The sequence below is a fragment of the Lissotriton vulgaris genome, chromosome 5 (genome assembly GCF_964263255.1).
Source record: "Lissotriton vulgaris chromosome 5, aLisVul1.2, whole genome shotgun sequence".
NCBI classification, from domain to species: Eukaryota; Metazoa; Chordata; class Amphibia; order Caudata; family Salamandridae; genus Lissotriton; species Lissotriton vulgaris.
In genome coordinates, this window is record NC_141693.1 from 2,013,262,758 (window position 1) to 2,013,274,813 (window position 12,056).

The window sequence follows — 12,056 nt, forward strand, 5'->3', positions numbered from 1 at the left end:
CCAGAAGAAACCTTTTCCTTTCTGGACAGTATCGATTTCCACCAATGGCCCTTAAATATTTTGTAAATGCTATAAACCATATCTTCCATTTAATGGCACAAGTCTCTCAGCGCTCACACAGGCACAGGTCACCCAGTGCACACACAGGCACAGGTCACCCAGTGCACACACAGGCACAGGTCATCCAGCGCTCTTACAGGCACAGGTCATCCAGCGCTCTTACAGGCACAGGTCATCCAGCTCTCACACAGGCACAGGTCATCCAGCTCTCACACAGGCCAATCCATGCTCACACATGCACAGGTCAATCCGCGCTCACACAGGCACGGGTCACTCTGCGCTCACACAGGCTCAGGTCAATCCGCGCTCACACAGGCACAGGACAACCCGCACTCACACAGGCACAGGTCAATCCGCGCTCACACAGGCACAGGTCAATCCGCTCTCACACAGGCACAGGTCAATCCGCGCTCACACAGGCACAGGTCACTCTGCGCTCACACAGGCACAGGTCACCCCGTGCTCGCACAGGTACAGGTCAATCCACGCTCACAAAGCATAGGTCAATCCGCGCTCACCCAGGCACAGGTCACTCCGCGCTCACACAGGCACAGGTCACTCCGGCACAGGTCATCCGGCGCTTACACAGGCACAGGTCAATCCGCGCTCACACAGGCACGGGTCACTCTGCGCTCACGCAGGCTCAGGTCAATCCGCACTCACACAGGCACAGGTCAATCCGCGCTCACACAGGCACAGGTCAATCCGCGCTCACACAGGCACAGGTCACTCTGCGCTCACACAGGCACAGGTCACCCCGTGCTCGCACAGGTACAGGTCAATCCACGCTCACAAAGCATAGGTCAATCCGCGCTCACCCAGGCACAGTTCACTCCGCGCTCACACAGGCACAGATCACTCCGGCACAGGTCATCCCGCGCTCACACAGGCACAGGTCAATCCGCGCTCACACAGGCACAGGTCAATCCGCGCTCACACAGGCACAGGTCACTCCGGCACAGGTCATCCGTGCTCGAACAGGCACAGGTCACCCCGCGCTCGCACAGTTCAATCCACGCACTTCACTCAGACAAAACCCTTCCTCCACTTTTATAGACCCACTCAAACCTGCACTCACAAGATACATTCTGCATCCAGCACTCACAAAGACTGTCATCTCACAATGCACTCACACCCTAGGGGTCGTATAAGAGGACCTGTGGGTGCACATGGAAGAGTAGTCTGGTGGTGGAAGAGTGACAGGAGGGCAGAATGAGAGGAACCACTGCTTTCGGTATTGACAGATGAAAGAGTGGGCCTACCGGGGAAGGAAGGGACAAGAAGGCAGCATGATGGGACCTACTGGGCGCTCGGAGAGAAGAGCAGCCCATTAGAGCATGAAAAAGGCAGAAGGGCAGCATGATGGGACGCGCTGGGTGATGTAGATGGAAGAGAAGCCTACCAGGGGGAAGGAAGAGACCGGGAAGGCAGCATAAAGGGACCAGGAGGGCATCATACGGTGACCAATGGGGTGCTTGCAGATAGAAGAGCAGCCAAGCGAGGTAAGGCAGTGGTAGAGGAGCAGCATGACTGAACCGGACAGGTGCCTGCAGATGGAAGAGTGAGAGCTGTCCATCTGAGGGAGAAAAGGGCATGTTGATACTCACCGGGTGCGCAAAAAAAAGACTGACGCATCCGAAATGTGAAGTAGAGGGGATGCTTCTTGACGGAAGTCGCCTATTGCTTGCAGACGGGTATGCCGGCGATGTAAGGACTGATTACTTGTCTCCATCTGGTCTATGACACCCAACCTACTCCACACAGAGCTGGTTATTGTTTACACACAGAGGCATGTGTGGATGACAGTCTGTGCAACACACTAGAATGGCTGATGAGCTAAAAACCCTCCAGCTCTATGTCACCTTAAACATAAGATCCCTTCCACACCCTGATGACTGCCAAAATATGTATTGTCAGTACGGCAAAAGACTTATGTAAAAAGATTAATAAAAAATAACATTTTCCTGTGACTCCCTTGGCACACAAACTTCATTATGGTGGGCCTGTTGGGTGAGCGGACACACTCTGGCTCCAAAAGGACTGAAATTGAAGCCACTGTGTCACTATGTTTTTAAAGCTGTAGCTGTTCCACTTTGAGGTGAAACCTACACAAGGCAACAGGAGTCCACCTAGCACTTTATTCAGTGCAGCACGCACCTTCTGCCCAGACCTTGTAGGGATGAAGAGCAATAGGTGGGAGGAGCCAATGCCCTCTTCAAGCAATGCTTGTTAAAGTTTTTTTTGTTACTCACATTAGGTCTGGGGAACAATTGCACTGTCTAGCTAAACCTAAAATTGCAGTATGGCTAGGAATAAGCACACCCAGCTCACTGTAGAATACATGGCACATGGAACAAACTGCCCAACTCTTTCTATTTCAGGAACCTCTTTGGAACAAGAGCATATAGCCATCCTTGTCACAAACATGATGATGAAAGCCGACAGCTCCTCTCTCAGAAATGTTTAGGCCCTGTGCTTTTAAGATGCTGGGAACAACTTCCGTAAGAAAAGGTTCAGGCATAAATCTCTGTTTCCGTTGACCAGGGATGTGAATGTAGGCACTCTGCACATCCAGGGTCAGCACGATTAGCACTCTTTTGATATTAGGTAGCGGCATCTCCCTTTTCAAATGGATCCTTTCAATTAAATGGTTCACTTTCTTCAAATTGAAAGCTAGGCAGCACCCAGTGAATCCTTTTGTACAACAACTGTCATAGGGTTCACAGCCTTTTCGTGTCCTTCCCTTGCAGAAATACTTGGAAACAGACTGCTGCATCCTTTGCCACAGAGTCTGCATCTTCACTGCACCCACCAGCCATTGCTTAACCAGGACACTGGGATCCAAACAAACCACTGCTAACTTGACAATGTCCAGTACATGGCGATCCAATACTCCACCAGGTAGCGATTAAGATCCATGCTGGGGTCTAGGAATATGCCATTATTTTGGTGGAGAAATGTTGGTACCAGCTTTGGTCTCCCTTGTCCTATATCCATGCCTTGAGACTTGGCTGCTCCACCTTTGACATCTTCCATGGTGATGCACTTAGTGTTATCAGCATAGCAATATGTAATAGAAGATGAAGCCGTGGCTTTACTTGCACATGGAAGAATGGATCTTCTTTGCTTGCAAGACTTGGAAATGACATGCTGTAGCTGTGGCCCAACAGCACCTGGCCATGGTATTCTTCTTACCACTGTTCACTCCAGAATTCTGTGTTTAAATATGTTGTCTTCTGGCAATTGCATCAGCTGTAGAGGCTGAAGTACAGAGAATATCAAAAAGTGTGTACCAGAACCCACCTTTATACACAGCACTGCCTACAGTCCTCAATCTTCTGGAGAGCTGTGGATAATGAAGCATAGCTTTCATGCCTTCAGACCTTGGTCAATCTTCTGCTGCGCCCCCTCTGCCTCTGAATCAAATAGATCACAATGAGAATTTATTTATTTATTTAAATTTAGGGTAGGAGATATTTGCGGTGCGAAGGACTTCGGCAAGGGGTTCTAAATAAAGGTTGAAAAGGGTGACGAACAGCGTTGATCCTTGAGGGACTCCAATCGTAACCAAGGAGGGAGCGGACAAGTAACCATTGATTAGGAATCTCTGAGATCAATTTTGGAGGAATGATCTAAACCAGTCAAGGACAGGGCCATCTTATCCCATCCTAAGTTTGAGGCGTTCAAGTAACTTCCCATGGTTGACCGTGTCGAAGGCCGAGGATAGATCTAGGAGGATTAGGAGACAGGTTTTGCTTTGGTCTAGGGCTTGTAGGGCATCATCGACTATGTGGAGCATGGTGGTTTCAGTGCTGTGTCCAGGTCCTAATCCAGATTGACAGTCATCGAGTAGGTGGAAGTTATTAAATTAGCTGCAGTTGCACACACTTCTCCAGCACTTTAGCTAAGAGAGGAATGTAGAAAATAGGTCTGAAATTGTCTGGGGAGGCTGGATCCAGCGATGGCTTTTTCAGAATGGGGAGGACTTGGCCCGCTTTCAGAGAGTCAGGGATTGATCCCTGCTGGAGAGAGGCGTTAATTATCGCAGTCAAGCTAGGAATAATGGCTTTGGCGGCGGCCGCTAGACAGTTTGAGGGGAGCGGGTCGTTTAAATTGTTGTTCAGGTTTAAGGTGGAAAGGATTCTGGCGACAGAGTCTTCGTCATAGAGTGAGAAGTCGGTCCAGTGTTTTTGATTCTTAGGTGAGGACTGTAGATGCGGCGAGGGTGGAGGCGGCAGGTCAGGGGGCGGTAGAGAGAGTGAGGCAGAACAAAGTTTATTACCTAAGGTTTTGATTTTGTTCGCAAAAAACGAGGAGAATTCCTCGGATGAGATTAGAGACTTGGGATTTTCTTTCGATGTTTTGGCTAATTTGTTGGATTGGTGTTTGACCACCTCAAAGAGTTTGCGGGGTCTGTTCTGGGCATTCCCTAGTTCCGCTCTGCAGAATTCTTTTTTTGAGTTGAGGATGTTCTTGTTGTATGTATTTCTGGCCTGGCGGAGAAGTTTTAGGTCCGCGGCCGAGGGGTGCTGTCTCCAGATTCTTTCGGCTTGTCGGGGGGATCTCCTCTCATTGTTGAGGGATCCAGTGACCCATGGGTTTCTATCTTTGACTTGAGTTCTTTTTAGTTTTAGAGGGGCTAGGTCATCCAGAATGTTTGACATAGTTGCAGAGTAGTGATGATTAAGGTCACTGACCGATCTGATATGTGGGAGGGGGGAGGAGGTCAGATTTGCAGCGAACCTCAAGTTGTTCCTTGTGGTCCAGGTTCTTGGTGTCTCTGACCCAGCGTTTAGGAAGCACCGGTTGTGTTGCCCTTATATTGTTGGTGCCAGGTAGAAGGAAGGCGATGGCGTGGTGGTCAGACCAGTCACAGGGGCCTATAGAGATAAGCTTGACGGTTGCTTCCTTAGAGAGGATCCAGTCAAGAGTGGCCCTTTCGAGTGTGTTGGGAGTGAACAAGCTTGGGTCCGGGCTCGGAGGTCTTTAAAGGCATTGACATGAGGATCCTTGGGATCATTCCAGTGCAGGTTGAAATCGCTGAGGAAAATGTCTTTGGTATTGGAGGAACTCTTTGCTGTGAGAATTTCCATGAGGTGGTCAGTGAAGGAGTCGTTCATGCCTGGGGGGTGGTAAAAGATGTGCAGGTTGCACAGTTGGGTGGTGTTACTGCAAATTGAGAGGGCTAGGTATTCGCAGGAATCGGTGGTATCCGCCAGAAGCTCCGTGACAAGAAGGCTAGAGCGATAGATGCAGGCAATGCCTACCACCTTTCTTGCTATGTTGTCTGTCTAGCCTAGCAATATTATAGTTGGAGAGGGGGGGGGGGGACTAAGAGGTCCAGACATGGGGATGAGGAATCATTAAGCCATGATTCTGTTAGAATTGCTAAGTCGGAATTATTGTTCAGGATGAGACCAGCAACATCGGCGGCATGCTTTACTGCCGATCGGCAGTTAATTAAGAGACCAGTCAGGGAGGGAAGGGAGGGAGAGTCGGGGCAGACAGGTGTACAGGCGCTAGATTGCTTCTGATCACACTTTTGTTACAGATGGGAGCTTATCTGCAGGGGTTGATAGCGACCGTGCGGATGGGATGTTCTGCACTCACGTCTGATAGTCAAGGAGTAACTGGGGCTGCATTATGGTCCTGGAGAATGTCGAGGATTTCCTTTTCAGTGAGGTCTAGCGGATTTGCTGTGGCGAGGGAAGTGTTGTAGGAGAGGACGAGGGCTAGTGTTTCCTCCTCCGATAAGTGGCTAGGGTGCTTACAAGGGCAAAGGTGCCTCCAGGATGTCAGTAGTGGGTGTTTGGGGAGCTCTGAGATAGGAGGGGAAGTGGAATTCAGCTGGGGCTTGAGGCTAACGAAGGAGAGTTCAGCCGTGAAGGAGGTTCGTTAGATCCAGGATGGAGAAGTGGATTCTCTGAATAATTTTGGTGGCTCTGGAGTGCAGAGTATTGCTATCCATGTAAAGGGGGGGGGGTGCGGTAAAGGTGATAGGAGGGTTAGGATGGACTGTGTTATGGGCCATTGGAGGGCTGGTTTGTGCGTTAGAGGGGCTAGCTTGACCTGGATCAAAAAATGTCGTTGAAGGCGTACCAGTCTCAGAGTCCGAGTGGGGAGCTTGAAGGGAGGAGACCAAGGTTCTCTGGTCTATTGCGTTAGGGAGGCTGGTAGGTGAGCTGAGGGGGTTAGGGTGAGCTGTGTTAGAAACCATGGAGACCATAGGGGGAGATAGAAGGGAGGAGACCAAAGGTCTCGGGCGCTAGTGTTAGCAAGGCTGGTAAACGAGCTGGGGGTTTAGGAGGAACTGTGTTGGAGACCCTAAGGGAGGTGGTTTGTGGGAGAATATTCCTTCGAGGCCACTGATCTGCATCCTGCCAAAAGAATGGTACATCTTTGTAGATGCTTATCTACAATGGCATGGCTGTTGTCTTCAACAAACCACTCCACTTGGGTAGTTCTGGGCCTTTGAAGCTAATGCCTCGCTGGGGGAAGGGCTGTCCTTGGCCCAGATTCACCCGAGATAGTCCACAACTTCCACTCCTCCTTTCTTTGGGACGTAATAGCTTTTGGAGTCAGACTACAATATTTCACAACCTTTTCAAAGGACGACACCGAACTAGGAGAGAGTATTGGTGATTTGGAATAGGATGTGAAGGCAATGGGTAGTAGCTGGGGGGGGGGGCAGGGTCTGCATGATTTGTAGTAGGGGGTGGGAGATGCGGGCTGACAGTTGGTGCTGTCATTGTCAGCAGTGGTTTGGAGAAGTGGTTGAAGAGTAATGGGCTGTCCTTCCAGGGTAATCGAGGTTAGTAGTGATTAAGGGTATAGATAGTGATCATTATGGGACGGGTTGTCTGGGTTAACTGATATTTGAAGAAGTGGCGGAAGGATAGTGGTCTGTTCTTGAAGGGAGTTGTGTTTAACAGTGATTTAGAAAAGTGATAGGATAGTGGTTTATTCTTGAAGAGAGTTAGGGTTAACAGTGATTTAGAGAAGTGGTGGAAGGATAGTGGTTTATTCTTGAAGAGAGTTAGGGTTAACAGTGATTTAGGGAAGTGGTGGAAGGATAGTGATTTATTCTTGAAGTGAGTTAGGGTTAACAGTGATTTAAAAAAGTGATAGAAGGATAGGGGATTATTCTTGAAGGGAGTTGGGGTTAATAGTGATTTAGAAAAGTGGTGGGAGGATAGTGATTTATTCTTGAAGTGAGTTAGGGTTAACAGTGATTTAGAGAAGTGGTGGAAGGATAGTGGTTTATTCATGAAGGGAGTTAGGGTTAACAGTGATTTAGAGAAGTGATAGAAGGATAGTGGTTTATTCTTGAAGGGAGTTAGGGTTAACAGTGATTTAGAGAAGTGGTGGAAGGATAGTGATTTATTCTTGAAGTGAGTTAGGGTTAACAGTGATTAAGAGAAGTGGTTGAAGGATAGTAGTTTATTCTTGAAGGGAGTTAGGGTTCACAGTGATTTAGAGAAGTGGTGGAAGGATAGTGATTTATTCTTGAAGTGAGTTAGGGTTAACAGTGATTAAGAGAAGTGGTTGAAGGATAGTAGTTTATTCTTGAAGGGAGTTAGGGTTCACAGTGATTTAGAGAAGTGATAGAAAAATAGTGGTTTATTATTGAAGGGAGTTAGGGTTAATAGTGATTTAGAGAAGTGGTAGAAAGATAGTGGTTTATTATTGAAGGGAGTTGGAGTTAACAGTGATTTAGAGAAGTGGTGGAAGGATAGTAATTTATTCTTGAAGCGAGTTAGGGTTAACAGTGATTTAGAGAAGTGGTGGAAGGATAGTGATTTATTCTTGAAGGGAGTTAGGGTTCACAGTGATTTAGAGAAGTGATAGAAGGATAGTGGTTTATTCTTTAAGGAAGTTAGGGTTAACAGTGATTTAGAGAAGTGATAGAAGGATAGTGGTTTATTCTTGAAGGGAGTTGGGGTTAACAGTGATTAAGAGAAGTGGTTGAAGGATAGTAGTTTATTCTTGAAGGGAGTTAGGGTTAACAGTGATTTAGAGAAGTGATAGAAAGATAGTGGTTTATTATTGAAGGGAGTTAGGGTTAACAGTGATTTAGAGAAGTGATAGAAAGATAGTGGTTTATTATTGAAGGGAGTTAGGGTTAATAGTGATTTAGAGAAGTGGTGGAAGGATAGTGGTTTATTCATGAAGGGAGTTAGGGTTAACAGTGATTTAGAGAAGTGATAGAAGGATAGTGGTTTATTCTTGAAGAGAGTTAGGATTAACAGTGATTTAGAGAAGTGATAGAAAGATAGTGGTTTATTATTGAAGGGAGTTAGGGTTAATAGTGATTTAGAGAAGTGGTGGAAGGATAGTGGTTTATTCATGAAGGGAGTTAGGGTTAACAGTGATTTAGAGAAGTGGTGGAAGGATAGTGGTTTATTCTTGAAGTGAGTTAAGGTTAACAGTTATTTAGAGAATTGATAGGATAGTGGTTTATTCTGGAAGGGAGTTAGGGTTTAAAGTGATTTAGAAAAGTGATAGAAGGATAGTGGTTTATTCTTGAAGGGAGTTAGGATTAACAGTGATTTAGAGAAGTGTTGGAAGGATAGTGATTTATTCTTGAAGTGAGTTAGGGTTAACAGTGATTAAGAGAATTGGTTGAAGGATAGTAGTTTATTCTTGAAGGGAGTTAGGGTTCACAGTGATTTAGAGAAGTGATAGAAGGATAGTGGTTTATTCTTGAAGGGAGTTAGGGTTAACAGTTAGTTAGAGAATTGATAGGATAGTGGTTTATTCTGGAAGGGAGTTAGGGTAACAGTGATTTAGAGAAGTGATAGAAGGATAGTGGTTTATTCTTGAAAGGAGTTAGGGTTAGTAGTGTTTTAGAGAATTGTTGGGCTGTTCTTGAAGGGTAGTCGGGGTTAACCGTGATTTGGAGTAGTAATAAAGGCTGCTGAGTGGTAGTTACGGCCTGACCGGGTCAGCAGTGATTGGTAGATTTGGGGGATGGAGCAAAATGGGTGGTAGTTGGGGGGTATCATGGTTAGGAATGGGCTTCTTGAGGACTAGGAATTTTACATCAGAGTATTAGCAAGATGTGTATGAGCCAGTCTTGAAGGACTGGTTCGACGCTGAAGAGTAACATGAATCAACCTGAGTGGGCTAAGAGGGCCCTCTTCCCCAAGCATTGTGTTTACTGTGGGTTCGGAAATAGGAGTACATATTTAGTTAAATAAGGTGATTAACAATATTTACTCAAGATACCAAGTAGTATTCAGTGAGCAAGTCAACTTGGATATATGCTTTCTCATGTTTCAGAAACTGCAAGAGATGGAGGAGAAGAGGATAGTGAGGATTGGAGAATCCATAAAGACGTATGCCGAGATCGATCGCCAGGTGATTCCAATCATTGGCAAGTGCTTGGACGGGATCACGAAAGCAGCAGAGGGCATCGACCAGCAGCAGGTTAGTGTCCTTCTCACCATTTAACAGGGATCTAACATGATTCTTCATGTGTACTTGAATGATTTTGTGCGTCTACATTTAAAAAAAAAAATTAATTGAGTTTTATCAAACAAAGCAACACAGAAGGCATGAAATTAGCTGTACATCACAGGCTATTGCAGAGAACAGTGTAGATCTGCAATGTAATTAGTCAGCACAGCGAGGTCATTCGTACAATTGTCCCAATATTCTTTGGATGTCTCATAGCAGCCCACAAGTGCACAGTGGCACACCACATCCCATGGGGTTTGTGGTCACACATATGTAACATAACATAATCAAAGGCATGACAGGACAAGCATACATTTCATGAAGTGTTTTTGATTACTGTGAATGGGTTGGGCAGAAATTCTCTCCTGCATCTTTTCCAGCTAACGGAGGCTTCCCTCCATTCGCAGAGCTCGGTAGGTAGTAGGGGGGCACCAGACACTCTTGGGTCAGGATTTGAAGGGCATCAGGCCCAGTATTCATCTAGTTGTTCTTGACGGTATAGAATGTCTCATATCCAACATTCCATCTCTGGAGAAGGTCTTCGGCTCTAGCCTATTGCCACTCTACGCTTTACTAAGAGGAGCAATAGGGCCATGAGTTGTCGTATCGCAACCCATCCAGTATGTTGCCTTGTGTTTGCTTTGTCATTAACATGTCCCAGCAATGAGTTCGTACTGCAGAGATCGGAAATCGGTGTTGTCATCAATTGTGTCAAATGCCAATGACCAATACCCTGCCACTGTTGGGCACAACCATTCCAGATGTATAATGTGGGCCTCATCAGAGTCACATCACACTTGAGGGCCCTTTCGTACAATGTTGTAGGAGTATGGTACATTTTATGGAGGATTTTAATCTGCATCATCCGTAGTCGCTACACTTGGTGATAGCAAGTCAACAGCTCCATTATTCCTCCAGAGGCGAGGGGTCTAGATCTATCTGCCACGCTGCTCTCGCTCTCGGGGTACCTACAGCGGGTCTTGTCTTACATAGCGTAGTCTAAGCAGGTGATTGATTTCTTGGTGAAGGGGGGACGCCAGGAACTAGTCTAGCATATGGATCCAGGGCGGTGTAGGCGGAAATTTACCGTGCATCTCCCTACATATGGCACATAGCCGTAGAGGAATATGTCAAGTGACGTACAGTGGAATTCATTTTTGGTGGACTGTAGCATGATAAATTGATCATCCAGGTATAAGTCTCCCATCGTAGCCAATCGCATGCTCTGCAGCTGGAGGCTCGTCCTCTGATTAGCTGTAAGGGGCAGCTACTGGGTTTTATACTATGGGTATCCCATTTGCATAAAGACAGTTTAGTCCCGCCTGATAGCAGAGCCTGTCCCAGGCTGTCACCATGCTTTCAACCATGCCAATCTAAACACTGGAGCGTCTTGCAGAAGTGCAAATGTTACTCCAGTATTGGAACTTTCAAACATTCACACACCTGAATCATTCCCCGTCTTAGAGACAGGAGTCTCCGGTATATAAAAAGCAATGCTTAGCAGTATAGCCAACTGAAAAGAGGCCTAGGCCCATTTCTCTTTTGCAACCCATAACCTTCGTTATGTAAAAAAGGGCCAAACTTTTCCCTTAGCCAATCAGAGCTCCTCACCCTCCAGAACACTCCTGAGAGAACCTTTTGCCCCTCAGATTTTCTACCGACACGTTGTGCTAGGGAGTCTCCTTTGAGCTCTGCTCAAACTCTAGCTATTCAGCTTTTCAGAAACTTGATTTCTTTATATTTTCTCTTGGATTTGAGAATATTGTGACCTGTTCTCAGCTACATTCTGTAGAATGTCTGAGAAAGAGAAGAAGGGTCTATTTAGAGCCTGTGCAACCGGCTCTAAGAAGAGACTCTACACTGATGACCCACATGAAGACTGCATTTATTGTCTTTATCCGGACCACCAAGCCAAGGACTGCAAGGTATGTCGCACTTTCTCTAGCAAGACTCTTAGAGATCGTGAGGGACGCCTTTTGATATGGCTTCAGAAAATTAAGGCCAGTAAGTAGGTGATCTCTAGTGATAGTGATCAGGAATCCTCCTCTACATCTAGGAGATCTCAAAAAAGATCAAGATCTCTTCAGGCTCACTCCTCAGGGGAACGTCCTGAAAAGGCCCTAAAAAAGACCACTCATGGGTCTTCAGGGCGTAGTCCTTCAAAATCTCCTCAGCCAAAAGAAAAGGAGAGCAAAGGACACACTTCTGGAGAGAAAGCTTCAAAGAGAGCCTCTTCTGAACCTTCCCCAACTCTGGTCAAGGAATTCTTCAAGAAACCATCTTCTAGTACTCGGAGAAAAGCAAAAAATCGACATCGTCGACGGGATCGTCGACGAGAGTGTCGACGAAGAAATCATCGTCTACGGCGACGAAGACAGAGGTACAGAAATTGCCATTACCTGTTATGGTGTCGACGTCAGCATAGACGCCGGTAACATCGATGACGACATCTATGACGATGGCAGTGATGAGGACGACCATGTCGGCGACGGGATCGTCGTCGACGGTGATGACGACCGGGTCGTCGACAGGAACTT

At 46.6% G+C, this 12,056-nt stretch overlaps 1 protein-coding gene across 15 annotated transcripts in view; it reads left to right on the forward strand.

Moving 5' to 3' along the window:
* Positions 1-12,056, forward strand: part of FNBP1 (formin binding protein 1) — an 887,470-nt gene that overhangs the window by 544,226 nt on the left and 331,188 nt on the right. For all 15 annotated transcript variants that reach the window (XR_015296123.1, XM_086924822.1, XM_086924824.1 and 12 more), the window contains exon 8: positions 9,343-9,489. Coding sequence is in view for 14 of the 15 variants with exons in the window: in XM_086924822.1 (XP_086780948.1) it covers positions 9,343-9,489 (147 nt within the window). In the remaining variant the exon portion in view is untranslated. The remainder of the gene's footprint in view (positions 1-9,342; positions 9,490-12,056) is intronic.